We start from the raw sequence: 14,859 nt of genomic DNA on the forward strand, positions 1-14,859 counted from the left end.
AATATTTGTGTACACCGTTATTTTCACAACACCGGCACATTTGTTGTTTGTGGCAATTTTTTACTCTGGAACTTTTTTACTCTACACTTTGTGATGATTAAAAATCATAATACACCACAAGTGTCATATTTACGAATGAATTAGCGCTTTAAGAAAAGTAAATAACATCATAGTTATACAATAAAAATCTCATATTCAATTGAGTGGAGTAGTACATTTAATAAACCTTTTTTAGCAATAAGTGGGCATGCATGTCATTGTATTGATACTGAAATTTCAAAATCACTTAGGCAAAGGGAAAATCTCCATCAATTCCAGGGAAATCTTGCAAGGCTACCTGGAGTTAGGTCAGAATGTGAAATTGAAATATATAGGTAATGTGGGCATTTAAATTTTTTAAGAACACCACAAGCCCAAAAATACCTAATCTAAGTCATTTGAACACTAGATATATTTATTTATTTTATGTGTAAACACATTCTTATGCCGTTTTTTCTTTTCAATTTGATTGCGGTTTATCTGCTATTCCTTGCTTGTTGCTATTTTTGGCAAAGCTGTGTCAGAAATCATGAATACTTTGTGAATTTTTGCCTTTGACATATCATGTACTTCAAATCCCTTTTAGACTTTAGTCATGGAAACTGCCCTCAAACAACATGTGGACAAGAGTAGGTTTTCTACATCTTTTTTGGTATTCCTCACCCCCCATGTTTCTTACATCATAAGTTTCTTAAAATAATATATATTTGGAGACCCATCAATTCTTAGACTTCAAAGATTGTCCTTCTTGCAAGTTGAAATAGAAGATTTTTGCCCACAAATTCAGATTGCCATTTTGGCAGATTGCAAAATAAAGATTGCCAATGTTTTTTTCTATTAATCCTCCAATGTCAACCATATGAGTGACTAATGAAGCAGATTTTTTATGGTCTGATATGAAACAAAGCCAAAACTGCAATTTCAAAATTGAATCAAAGTTAGGATCACTGGTTTATTTCATGATATAGTTCAGGCTTTAAATTTAAGCCTCTTTAATTTAAGCTAATACATATTTGGAAATCTTTTCACAATTAATTCTAATGCCAAAATTAATTCTAAGGAAAAACTCATATGGTGAAAAATATTATGATCCAAACATGCTATTAATTTGATTTGATGTTATTCCTAGCTTCCTAGAAGATATATAAGGGCTGCTTTTATTCTTCATGTTTCCTTCAGCTTGTTCTGTGTAAAAATAGCAACATAAACTCCAAGCTAGCCCAAGATACCCTCCACCCAATTCTCTTTGATTGATTCCAAGTGCTGCTGTAATCTTCAAATAGTTGAATCAAGGCCTTGATGATTCCCTTTCTTTGCATCCATCTTCTTCCCCCACTCATGCAACCTCAGATGCAGCTCAGCAGCAGCAATCAAGAAATGAATAGCCTGCTGTGGAGTCAGAATGCCAACAATCCCCTGCAGTGTCTTCAACCTCAGATTATCAGCTTTCTGAAGAATCTCTTCCAGCTTCTCCACCTTTGGCTCCAGAGCAGACTCAACCCTCTCTTCCAATTCCTTGTTATCACAACCACCTTCATTCCCTCCTCCAACAATCTCAGTGAGCACATGAGATAGCTCTACCATTGGAGCATCAGCCACAGTCTCCTGGTGCTCTGCCATCACATCAGTGAGCTCCCTCTCCTCCCTAATAGTCCTCCTCTGCATGTCATCAAGCTCAGAAAGCTGAACAGCACAAAGATCTCCAAGGTCACATGTTTTCATCCCCTGCATCAGATCATTCAACCTTGCCTCAAATTGCAAGCTTGATTTTGAATACAACAAGTGAAATGCCATGCTGGGTCTCCACCCTCCAATCCAGAGAAAAGACTCCTCCAAGGTGCTCCTCCATGATGGGGTCAGCATGGCTAAGACATCTTGCTTTGCCCACCTTGATTTTGCCTTGTAGTAGAGCTCATAATGCTCCTCCACCCTCTCAACCAGTACCTGAACCCTCTCACTTGTGACAACCCCACTTGATTCATCAGCAGCTTCTGAAAGATCTTTCAGGTGCTGGTTCTGCTCAGCCAGCCATAGCTCAAAAAACTTGTGGAAACTCCCATCCTCAGAGTTTCCATTTTCACTGATATGTGAAAGGTACAAGGCACTGCTTGGAGCCACAGACATAGCTATAGCTATAAACTAACTCTTTTCTTGTTAGTCAATGTTTGACTAAAGCATGAACCAATAGAGCAATGTCCATGGTCCATCATGCTTTTATAGAGGGTGAACCTATTGCAAGTGGGGTTGCAACATATTTTGGCGGTTTTCTGATTTCTGAATCAGGAACTTCGCCGTTGGATTGTGGAACTGGCTGGCAATTTGATTGATTCAGTGTATTTGAGCTGAAAAGGTGAAAGGAGAAAACTGTGGTTGGAAAACAAAGGTGGTATTTTATATAGATTGTTGTAGATTTTGCAATGTGAACATAGTGAAAGAAGACATTGGAGTTAAGGAAGCTGACATAATGTATAATAATTGTGGATAAGACTTTGAGATTAAAAAAATAAAGGGCATGTGCCTTTGCTTTCCCTAAAGGGGAAAAGAACAAGCAAGTTGCATATAGTGTATGGCATAGCTATAATAAATTATAATATAAGTCATAAAGTATATATTATACCATCAATAAGGTTGATTTTGACTGTTTATTTTCAACTGAACAGAGTCATATGCTGCATATTTAATAGTAGTACGTTCCTCTAAAGCCGTAGTCAGTGTTTGGAAAAGTTGAGGGCACTTCTTTCTGTCAGAAAATTGTCCTCATATCACAAGTATGAAGTAGTAGAATTGAGGATGCACTCTATCCTTTGATACTGCTCAAGTTATCCAAACAGGGCATTGAAGTAGCGACAGAAAAATCCTGCAACATGGAAAAGCGAGGCGATGTCGACCAAGGATGTCGGCAACGTGCGTCCAAAAAAATAAAACTAAAAAACACAAGTGGGCAGTACTTAATAGTATCCATCCCAATGTTCATATATACATACATCACCTACAGCTTTGTTTGGCTAACTCATTATAATACTCGGGTTTTGACAAAAAAATTAGGGTTTAAATATAGTGAAACTTATTTATCTATGCGACTAATTATTCACTTACTCATGATTATCTTTCAATTTAGTTTTAAACTAAGAATTGGGCTTGATGATCCACTTGAACTCCTGAGTACTAAAAACAATGACTCTAAATGTTGAAGACACCACAATGATGATCAAGTCTTGACAAGACAAAAGAAGTACAATGAATTGACCCAAAAAAAAATACAATGAAAAACTAAAGAAGACTCTCAAATATCATTGAATTACTCAAAAAAAATTAACTTTTTCATACACTAGTTTGTTATATGGCTTATTGAAATCATATGTCTCTTTAAAAAAAAAACATGACTCTTTAGAAGCAAAGACATGGCTTTTTAAAAGACATAACTCTTTAAAAATACATGGTTAATAATAAAGACATGACCATTAGACCAAATTTGTCCAAAGACAGCATATGATCATAAGACAAACATTTTAGGTCAAAATAGTATGATTAAACTTAAATATGAATAGTCCATGCATGTTATAGGGCCCAAGCCCCTTAGTTTGAGCGTTTATGTCTCAAACTCCCTATCTTTTGCCCAAATGATGTTAAGAAGTGACTAAGCTTGGAAGTTGGAGAAAATTTTGTCTAGCCCAAATGTCAATCCTCTTAGCCTTGCCCTTTCTCTTGTAATTGGTCAATTTAAAATTTATAATTCATAATTCAAAAGCTTGAAATTAAAGTTGAATTATTCCAACCTTGATGCATATCATTCCTATGCTCCCATTAGAATATAACATACATTTGAATTCATAAATAACAATATTATAACTTACTTGAGGTGAAAAAATAAAATAAATGAATGAGTTAACATCAACGTAAACGTAATGACTCACCTCTAAAAATGATATATTATAATAGATTTAATTGGAAATATCAAGAAAAGCTAGGAATGAATTTTGTTGGTTTCTCATTTAATTTCTGGTAAATGGTGGTTGCTCTTTTTTCTTTGGGTACATGGTGGTTGCTAATTTATTTTATTCTTCTTCATAAACTTATTATTATGTTTAATAGCTTTTTTTTTTGTCCCTAACATTTGGTCCCTTCAGGAATTTATTAGATTATTCAATCTCTCACTTATGGCCATTGTTACAGAACCAATCTTCTGTCCATCCCTCGTCAGTTTTTTTACGTTAAACGCCTACGTGGCTTACTTATGTGAGGTGACAAACTGATTAGAGAGAAAAAGGGCTAGAGGAAGCACGTGACCAGCACGTCCCAGTTGTCAATAGAGTTTTGGAGCCCCTCCCTCATATGGTGAAACCGTTGGAGGTTGAAGATGATGAACAAGTCACGTGCAGATCACGTGCTTTCTCTAGGCCTCTTTCACTCTCCAATCAGCTTGCATGTAGGCGTCTAACGTTAAAAAACTGACGGGAGATAAGTGAGGGATTGAGAAATCAAATAAATTCCTGGAGGGGCAAAAAAAAAAAAAGAAAGTTATTCAAGCTTTGTTATTATGATTATTTATTTATTTTTATGAAAAAAAAAGTCAAATATGAAAAAATTAAAGTGATGCAGCAGCAGCTTACACGAGGAACAGAGCATGTGGAAGCAGAACAACCATATCTGTAGGGTTTTGCCTAACTTCTCTTCATCTTCTTGCTTTGGTGGTAAACCAAACCCTAATTCAATTACAGTTTCTGTCTCTCAGATTACAATGTCACACATTGCTTTAACCGCATCAGCCACAGCCACCGTCTTGGCGTTTCACCGGACGAAACCATGGACCGCGCTATCCCCGAGTCGCTGGAGCAATAGAGGAATCAATCCGTCAATATTCGCAAGCTCTCCCGGGAAACGGTTGCAATTGCGGTTTTCCGCTACGGGGGAAATTGGCGGCAATGGAGCTGGCGCGGCGGAGTTATCGGAATCGGAAAAGGCGCGCGCGAATATTTTTGTGTGGCCTGATAACAAGGTTTCAAAGGGTTACTGTTTCTCTTGTGATATTGGGTTTCTACTTGCATTACATGTTTGATGTGAATTTTTGCTTGCAGAGGCCTAGAGTGTGCATATTGGGTGGTGGATTTGGTGGTTTATATACTGCTTTAAGGTTGGAATCACTTGAATGGCCTGAAGATAAAAAACCACAGGTGAATTGTTGTTCACTGAAACCTCCCCAATTCAGTTATTTCAATTGCATGGTAGTTGATGTAAGAATCATAACCAATGGAGCAAAAAGGAAAAAAGAATCACAGTAGTACCTTTTAAATTTGCAAATGCCTGTTTTGGTTATGATAAGTTGCTCATTCAGCTACGGTTGTGGCGTCTTATATTAATTGTTTGGTTTGTCTGGACATTTTGTTCACTTGAAGATGTTTTGATAAAAAAGGATATTCTTTGTTGGATATGAAACAGATTGCTCTTGTGGACCAGTCTGAACGCTTTGTTTTCAAGCCAATGTTGTATGAGCTGCTATCTGGTGGTATGTAGTATTATACTTGAGAAATCACTGCAGTTTTCTTAATTTCAAAGAGGATTCAACAGAATTACTTTATTGACATGCAGAAGTAGATGAATGGGAGATAGCTCCGCGTTTCTCAGATTTGCTGGCAAACACTAGTGTGCGGTTTTTGAAAGACAGAGTAAAACTTTTGCATCCCTCTGATCATGGGGGAATGAATGGATCCAAAGCATCTACTAGCGGAGGAACCGTTCATCTTGAAAGTGGCCTTCATATAGAATATGACTGGTACAATCTGCACTGTTTAAGCAATTCTATTTTATAGTATACACTGCTCAATATGGTGTGTTTGTCTATGGCTTTATTTTTTGCATGTTAGCTTAGGTTCTTTAATTTGTAAATGATGGGCTACCTCCTCTGGTCATGCTTAAGTTCATGCTTCCTAATAATGATTACGATGTATGGGCAGGACCCTATAGTGTAGTGTGCTGAAATGTTCTTTTGTGTACATAAATCATCTGTAAAAGGAAAAATGAGTCCATTTATTGTTAAATGAAGTGCACTGGCAGTGTTATTGTAACTAGAGTTGCATTGTTTCTGTTGATTTGAACTGTTTTCAATTCTTCAATCTGGACAGCCAGGCTGGTTCTTGCATTGGGAGCTGAAGCTAAACTGGATGTTGTACCAGGAGCAGCAGAGTTTGCAATTCCTTTCTCAACTCTAGAGGATGCGCGCGTGAGTGCATGACAGGGTGGATCAATTATTTAATAACTCAAGACTTATAGATTTGATCTATACCTTTGCCATCTTTATACTTCATTGATCTTACGTGCTATTTTCTTGTGACAGAAAGTTAACAATAGATTAACAACCCTAGAGAGAAAGACCTTTGGTAAGGACCTCCAAGTTAGTGTGGCCATTGTTGGTTGTGGTTATTCTGGAGTTGAATTAGCTGCAACAGTGGCAGAGCGATTGCAGAATAGAGGAATTGTGAGAGCAATTAATGTTGACACAATGATCTGCCCAAGTGCCCCCCCTGGCAATAGGGAAGCTGCAATGAAGGTTAGTTGTTTAGCGTTTAAGTTTTATGCTTAACGGAACTTGAATGTCAGTTTTGGACAACTCAGATGCCATGTGCAATTAGGTGATGCTCCACTAATATGTTGAGTTTGCATTTCCTTCTATGGTCAGGCAGTGAAATATACTGCTCTCTTCAATTTTTCTTTTATACCATTTCATACTAATAACAATTAATGAAATCAGATATTTAGAGCTTTATGTATAACCATTTCCCTAGATGTTTAATAAAAATTAATTGTCCCACTTTTTAAATAAAAAACTGTATGTGTAAAATAATGAGTGATTATTCATTGTTTGCTTTGAAGAAATGCAACCCATTTATTTATGGAGAATGGAAACAAAGATGATTTTCTCTTAAATTAACCCCAGTTATATGTAAAGAAATACGATTCTTGCTTGAATTAAGTTTGTTGAGTTTTAAAATCCTATCCTGTCTCTACAAGAATAAGGGTGTCTGCTGCTTCTTTTTCTAGATGGACTTTGATTTTTTAAGAATTAAACTAATTTCCTCATAAGTTTCGTTATGCCTGAAAAAGCACAATTAGTCCTATTTGGAAGGATTGATAATTGTTAATTACTCTATAGGTGCCGTAAATTTAAGGAAAATTTGAATATGTCCCTATAACTTGAAATTTGTAATTAGGAAATTATAGTCTTAAATTTTTTAATCAGCTCCCTACCATATTGAGATTTTCCTAAGAGGTCAGTAATTTAACCTATTTTTTTTCTAAAATGTTCTGATGAAATTCTGAGCATGGTGAATACGATAGATCCCTGATTAACTTAAACCTTTGAAACCATGAAAACATTAGCCATAATTGAATGCCACATGGGCACATGATGAAATTGAATAACTGTTATTAAGACTATTTGCTTGAAGTCCTGCTTCTGACAACTGACCCATTTCCTCAACTACGACAACTCTAGTTTTTTCATACCATTCAATTTGAGACTTCTATTTCCATTTCCATTGTTATTTACTATTAAAAGTAATACTATGGATTCTGAAAGGAAACATTACGCCATGTATGTTAGGTTCTATCCTCTAGAAAGGTTGAACTTTTATTGGGTTATTTTGTTCGCGGAATTCGGAGGGTCAGTGAATCCGAGTCTTCAGATACCCTGACAAAGGTAGATGAAAATAGCATTGGCACAGTGCATGATTCTGAGAAATATATATTGGACCTGCAACCTGCTGAAAGGGGAGCGCAAAGTAAAATCATTGAAGCAGATCTGGTACTGTGGACTGTTGGATCCAAACCTCCTCTTCCTCAACTAGAATCATCAGATGTATCATTTGTCATTCCACTTAATGCCAGGGGACAAACTGAAACAGATGAAACTCTCCGTGTTAAGGGTCATCCACGGATATTTGCTCTTGGTGACTCTTCTGCGTTAAGGGATTCAAATGGAAGGATCCTTCCAGCCACTGCACAGGTGTGTAACTGTTGCTTGATATCCTATCTAATACTTAAACCTTTGTTTGCTTACAGTTACCTTTAACTTGCAGGTTGCGTTTCAGCAAGCAGACTTTACTGGCTGGAATTTATGGGCTGCTATCAATGGGCGTCCGCTTTTGCCATTTAGGTATTGTTGCATTCAGAAGTTGGTCATTTGTTTTAAAATAGTTTAATTACTCTGCAATATAAACACTTCTAACATTACATTTCCTCCTAATCTGGGTGCTAGGTTTCAAAATCTTGGTGAGATGATGACCCTGGGAAGAAATGATGCTGCCATTTCTCCAAGTTTTTTTGAGGGGCTAACCTTGGAAGGCCCTATTGGTCATACTGGTAGGTTGGTCTCATTCTATATTATTCATTTCATTATGCTCGGTCATACTGGTAGGTTGGTCTCATTCTATATTATTCATTTCATTATGCTCGTTATCTTTTAAAAAAAAGACAAGATTAAGAAGAAGAAAAAAGTTTAAGCTTTTCTATTTTTGCAGCGAGGAAGATAGCTTATTTGATCAGGCTACCAACAGATGAACATAAGCTTAAAGTGGGAATCAGCTGGTTTACAAAGTCTGCTATTGATTCAGTGGCATCGCTACAAGGTACCTTATCCAAGGTCCTTTCGGGCTCATAGCTCCTTCAGACTTGTGTGTATATATAGCATGGCTAAGCATTTTTATGCTGGGTCTACAGAATTTATCAGCAATGGCTTTTGTTCCTTGTATTACAGAGAACTATATGTAACATGGATATCATGGATCAAACTATAAAAAATAAAAAATACGAGATTCGCCACACCAATTATAAATTAATAGTATGTTTGGATCAATTCTTCTCAATCAAAATTAATTTAGAAATTATGCATAAAAGTTTCTTTCCAAAATTGATTTTGGCTTCAATATCAATTGTAAAAGGATTTTCTGATATGAACTGAAAGAAATTGGAAGGATTTGTCTTATTCAAGTTTCCAACTCTCTATAGCTGTGAATTTTTTTGATGGATGTCTATGGCATTGTACCATTGGACATTTCTAAAATGAAAATCTAGCTTTTATAGCGTGTGGGATTGAAGGTTAGGAAAAGCTGCTTTCAATCATAACTGTAGACGGATGGCAATGGCCCATGGTCTAAGTCCGCTTCAGTGCTATCTTTTTCGTAAGGTCTAGAGACTAGAGTACCTGCGAATTATTAATTTGGCGGCTTGGAATTATTAATGTGCTATTAATATAGGGTCCCTTAATATAGCGTGGATGAACAAAATACATAATATTTCATATCAATGTGACCTCAAGGCTATTCATTCAGATGTCTACCTCCAACTTAATTGACTTGGGGCTGTGTACCCTCCACCAAGCTGACCTACATCTATACTAGATACAAAGCACAAGCCCTTAAGGATGACAAAAATCCGAGGTGTCACTCTCTAAGCAGCTGTCCACGTGTCATATTCTCATACGGTTTTATATGGAAGTCCTTTAGTCTTCAGTTTAGCAGAACCAGTTTGTGCCGATTTCCCCATTGCGTTGGCCACAGATTTGATATGCTCAATGTCAATTACGGGTCTCGCACAAATCAAATCAGAGTTTCTTGTGCTCTCTTATCTCCTGTTTTGTATAAATTCAGTCCAAGTCAAGCGTATCAACCACACTCATTCACAAACAAAGCAGTTCACAAATCGACTTCCACCACCACTGAAACCCCCAACCTCTCCTTCGTCGCGAAGGACCTCGACGTCGCTAAATGGAAGGGCGACCTTCTTGCCGTCGCCGTCACGGAGAACGACGTCGCCAGAAACAGCGACTCGCCATTCGAGAACCACATCCTCAACTCGCTCGACTCCAAACTGAACGGTCTCTTGGCTGAAGCCTCTTCCGAAGAGGATTTCACCGGAAAATCCGGCCAGTCCACGGTTCTCAGAAACGCCGCCGGGCTTGGATCTAAGAGACTAGCCTTGGTTGGTCTCGGCAAGTCCGCTTCTGGTTCTGCTCCGTTTAAAAGCCTCGACCGGGCAGTTGCCGCCGCTGCTAAGTCCGCTCAGGCCGCACATGTCGCTGTTGTTCTCGCCTCTTCTCAAGGATTCTCTGCTTAGTCCAAGCTTAGCACCGCCTCTGCTATTGCTTATGGTATTTGTTCAGTTTGTTACTGATTTCTGTTTTGGCACAATATGTATGTCAGTATGTGTGTGGTGTAGTTGTTTTGTGAATTGAAGTTGAGTTGTGTGGTAGGGACTGTGCTGGGGACATTTGAGGATAACAGGTACAAGTCTGAGTTGAAGAAACCAGCGCAAACATGAGAGTGGGAATGGCCCGTGCAAACATGTTTCTTTAATTGATCCTGATTTTTGGTGAACTGTTATTGTTACCCGAATTTGATAAATTATGAGGGTTTTGTTTTGTATGTATTATTTGGTATTGATATTGTTCATTCTTTTCACCATAGACCTTCATTCTTTTATATAAACTGTTAATGCCTCTTGATTGTTTAAAATGGCTTTTGGTATTGACTTGCCTCTTGCCATGCACGGTTAAATTGTTTGAATGTGATGTAATTTTGGGTCTTACTTTCTTAAGTTGTTGATATACAGATTCCTTACTGACCTGTAGTGTATGTATTTTTCTTATGCCATATGGGTTTTTACTTTTTATTATCTTATTATTTGAGATCACTGTGCTTTTTCCCCTGGTTTTAGCCTTAGGAATGCAGATTCCATACTGACCTGTACCAGATGTATTTTTCTTATGCCATATGGGTTTTTATTATCTTATTATTTGAGATCACTGTGCTCTTTCCCCTGGGTTTAGCCTTCGGAATTATTGGTCACCAATGTGATATGCTAAGGTTACTTGATTTATAATTTTGAAGTTAGAGATAGGAATGACAGTTACAATTTTATTTTTTCAAAGATAAAAGTACAAAGAAGAATGTTATTTTATGCTTATGATTTGAGTTCCATTGGAGTTTTTGTATTCCATCATTTGTTACCAACTAAAGGGTTTATCCAATTTGAAATAGAAGGTCCTTTGATGTTTGACGTTATGGTTACCTCTTTTTGTATCTTATACAGTTTTAACCAAATCCTCTAAGGATCTAATGCTGTCATGAAAAAACCAGCGCATCTTTTTTTTTTCTTTTTCTATGATTGAGCATTTGAGCCACTGCCCACTGGTTTTTTGTTTTGTTTAAAGTTAATTTGGTTATAATGTGCTGTGATTTACAGTAGATTTCATACTAAGATCTGGCTGTACTGATCCGTTATGTTTGGGATTTACTATAGTTTCAATGCAACTAGAGTGCTCAGTTCCAAGAAACAAATGAAGGGCAATTGTTATAAGTTTTGTCTCAAAGTGATTATTTCCATTTTATTCTTATTATTCTAATTGTTCTTTATAAAAAGATGTTAGTGTGGCCTTCATATCTTTTGGGTGTTATATGACAGGTCAAGCAAATGTTAATTGCACTTCTTTGTGAGTCTGGAATGAAGTTGGCAAATGAGGTGATAGAAACAATTATTGACAAGGTGAGTTTTAGACATTATAGAATACTATTTAGATATGAATACTCATTTGTATTGTGAATATTGTATTTAGATAATGAGCCCTTTCTGTAATGGGGGATTGAATCAGACACCTAGGGATCCTGCTTACCTACAGTGGCCAAGTCCTACCATGATGAATGCACATTCATATGACCAATTAAGATATTAATTTTTTTATTTTGTTAAAATCACTAATGAGATGTTTTAATCATAGAAATATATAAAAGTAATCAAGTTGTATGTAGAACTCAAATAATAAGGTGTAGGTGAAGCTATTTGTTTTAGGTAAAGAAAAATTTGGTGTGTTCTCTTCTACAGATGAATAGTGATATATATATAGTATTTAGATACATTTTGAGGACCAAGTGATGTTATTAATCTTTTAATTGTACAAAGAGCTACTAAATATTTATGAACAACATGTGAATGATTTACTATAGTCGTTACATCAGTCTTTTGAGGCACTTGAAAAGACTTAAGTTCTATTCACTTCTCTTCTCATTTTCGGTTTGTTGTGATCTTTATTTTCATTTCTTCATTTGTTTAGATAAACAGGTCTAGAAACAAGTGCTTAGGAAAATCTATTAACAAAGGCATATGCAAGTTTTGGCTACAAACACTCTTCTATCTATGACTTCATTGTAGTTGAGTTTCTATAAGTTTCTTTTAATTTTCCTTTGTTTTACCATGGAGCAATTATGTTAGAAGATATAATTTTATTTCTAACTGATACTGGTTGGTTCACTTTAGGGATCATGGATCTCTGCTATGTGACAAAAAATGATGTGACTAAATGAAAAGGTGTTGTGGGTGGTTTGTATTGGTTTTGTTGCTAATCCATCTTTGTGAAAGTCATCTAGAGTTGCTCTATTAAATGGTGGATGATAGCCGTCCATTCTATCTAATGAATGTGTCTATTTCAAATCGCTTATGGACTCTTGCTTTTTATCTATTTGTGCACGGGTTGCCAATTTTTTTACTTGGTTTCATTCAAAGGTGATTTTGATAGATATGGATTTTGTGAATTATCTTCACAAAAATAGTAAATGGGGCTGAATGTGTGAGTTGTCATTCTCGCAGGATTCAATTCTTATCTAAGACTCAATTTTGCTTATAGTATACTTTGATGTGTTTCTTTATTTTCAGGACTAATTGAGACCACTTGCTCATAATCAAGTGTGATCTTCGTCCTAGATATTTCGGACTGCTTGACATAAAATTAATGGACAAATCGCCTTCTAACATGTACAAGTCATTTCTAAGGCTTGAAGTGGATCTGATGGAAGTGGCAAGATAACACAAAGTGAAATCAGAAGTATAATAGATTTGGGGCAGGAGTCATGTTTGATATGTCCCTTCGATGTGTTTGTAGAAGCTTTATAATGGTGTGGGACTGAATGAACGATCTCCAGGTTCATTGCTCTTTATGCTCTCTTGGTTGTGTAGGTTTTTTGTGTCCTCTTACTGATGATTTTAAAACTTATGTTTTATGGGCAGAACAAATGGGAATGATAACAATGTTGCAGTAGAAGGTGCAAAGGAGATAGAGCAGAAAGCCAGAAACTGATTCATGGGCAACTAGGGATTCTGCTGTGTGATTTCCAACAAGCGAATATTGTGATTTATGATGGAAGAATTGAAAGTGGAGTTGGAGAGGATAGCAGGTTACGAAACACAATGTGGTGATATCCAAGAAAGAGTTGATATATAACAGTGCAGCTTGATGATTTCTTTGAAAGTTCATTTACTTGAAAATGATGATCATTTTCAAGTAGTTTTTAATAATGTGAAAACTGTCCTGTTTTTAAAAGGGAAAAACTTAGGTGCAGTACCATAAGTCCTGTTGGTACTGTTGGCCAATGAATATATGACACGTAAGCCATTCTTTCCCACTCACTAACTTCTTCACTAACTCTGTTAACGTTCATTAATCTCTCATATCTTTTTACCTCAAAAACAAAAAAAAATCCTGACTCTCCATTCTCCCCTCTCGGACTCACTTCGCTCATCACCCACTCCTCAATTCATCGTCGCCGGATCCACCGCCCCTCGTGCTTTCTCCATTCTGTCTGCCAGTACCCTTTCTCTCTCTATTTGGTCATTGCGTGAAAGAAATGAAGTGTTGGGGGTTGAATCAGACAAAAGGGGTAGTAGTGGCCTTTCAGAAGATTCAAGAATGATGACCGAGAATGACTTTTGGGAGTTGGATCAAACAAAAGGGGACAGATCTGTGAAAGAAGATATAGGAGTTTGCCGTGATGGGAGATCTGGTGGGTATTTGGGAGTTGGTGATTTTCAGTGAATAATTGGATCTAACCTTAAACAACTTGATCTCAAGACTATGGCTAAGTTTTAATTATGGGAAATTTACGGAACTTTTTATCCTTGCAAAAATGTTAGAAAAACCATGCTAAAATGGGAAGAGAGAAACGGGGAGAGAGGGAGTGAGCAGTTTCTAAGTTTCCATGAAAATTGAAATAAACAAAACGAGAGAGATGCAGAGAAATAATGGGCAAAACGATAGCTAAACGGAGAGATAACAGAGTTAGTGAGTTAGAATAAACTAATCCATGTGTCATATTTTCATTGGAAAACAGTACCAACTGGAGTTATGGTACTGCATCTAAGTTTTACCCTTTTAAAAACTCAGGATAGTAAGTCATCTTTTTTACTAATACATGCATTATTTTTAAATTCATGTTCTATGAGGCATTGCTATGAATTTCCCTTTAATTTCATGTTCTGTTTTTAACTATGTTGTGTGTCAGTTTCACTGGTGGAGATACTTGGATTGCAATTTCAAAAAAGTCCGACATGAATCCTTTACTTCGGTCTTCGGGTGTATCAGAATGGGTTCGGTTCAGTTTTTAAGAATCATCTTTTTGGTTTGGTACAGTTCAATACGGTTCTTAGCTGAAACTGTACCATGAACAGGGCTACCCATTAGGGTGAGGTTAAATAATCCTTATGTTGTGTAGTATTTTGGTTTCCAAGTTGAGTTTAAATATGTTGTTGATAACCAATGGTAATACTGTAATAGGTGTTGATAACTAATGGCAATATAGAGTAAAAAATTTCACCTATATGAACGTTTAGAGGAAAATATTTTCAAGAATGTTGTTATACTCTTTATAAAGGTTGTATGTGTCATATATGTAACCAATGTGATATTTCTAATATATCAACTTTTTAAATAATTTTAAGAGGAGATATGCACAAGCATTACAACTTAATTGTGAAAATAGAGCTCTTACGGGGAAGAACATT

The 14,859-nt window shown here is 36.5% G+C and overlaps 3 protein-coding genes across 6 annotated transcripts; 2 read left to right on the forward strand and 1 right to left on the reverse strand.

Annotated features, from left to right (window-relative positions):
• Positions 1-966: 966 nt before the first annotated feature.
• On the reverse strand, positions 967-2,411 carry LOC130715402 (protein DOG1-like 2). The gene has a single exon (XM_057565501.1). It carries the CDS (start codon positions 2,161-2,163, stop codon positions 1,315-1,317), a length of 849 nt encoding a protein of 282 aa, XP_057421484.1. The 5' UTR covers positions 2,164-2,411; the 3' UTR covers positions 967-1,314.
• A 2,135-nt stretch (positions 2,412-4,546) lies between these two features.
• Positions 4,547-13,319, forward strand: LOC130711806 (alternative NAD(P)H-ubiquinone oxidoreductase C1, chloroplastic/mitochondrial). 4 transcript variants are annotated; one of them, XM_057561551.1, is made up of 14 exons: positions 4,547-4,688; positions 4,772-5,035; positions 5,115-5,210; positions 5,476-5,542; positions 5,626-5,809; positions 6,163-6,256; positions 6,371-6,583; positions 7,637-8,038; positions 8,112-8,188; positions 8,291-8,445; positions 8,553-10,180; positions 11,494-11,574; positions 12,739-13,004; positions 13,090-13,319. In XM_057561551.1, exons 2-11 carry the CDS (start codon positions 4,778-4,780, stop codon positions 8,690-8,692), a joined length of 1,686 nt encoding a protein of 561 aa, XP_057417534.1. In that variant the 5' UTR covers positions 4,547-4,688; positions 4,772-4,777; the 3' UTR covers positions 8,693-10,180; positions 11,494-11,574; positions 12,739-13,004; positions 13,090-13,319. The 4 variants fall into 4 exon arrangements, with proteins under 4 accessions (XP_057417534.1, XP_057417533.1, XP_057417536.1 ...); XM_057561550.1 differs by having other exon boundaries at positions 4,613-4,688; positions 4,758-5,035; XM_057561553.1 differs by having other exon boundaries at positions 4,614-4,688; positions 4,758-5,035; positions 8,291-8,398.
• LOC130713419 (leucine aminopeptidase 3, chloroplastic-like) lies at positions 9,598-10,146 on the forward strand. Its single transcript, XM_057563187.1, has one exon. It carries the CDS (start codon positions 9,598-9,600, stop codon positions 10,144-10,146), a length of 549 nt encoding a protein of 182 aa, XP_057419170.1.
• Positions 13,320-14,859: the final 1,540 nt, after the last annotated feature.

This window comes from Lotus japonicus, chromosome 4 (assembly GCF_012489685.1).
Source record: "Lotus japonicus ecotype B-129 chromosome 4, LjGifu_v1.2".
Taxonomy (NCBI): Eukaryota; Viridiplantae; Streptophyta; class Magnoliopsida; order Fabales; family Fabaceae; genus Lotus; species Lotus japonicus.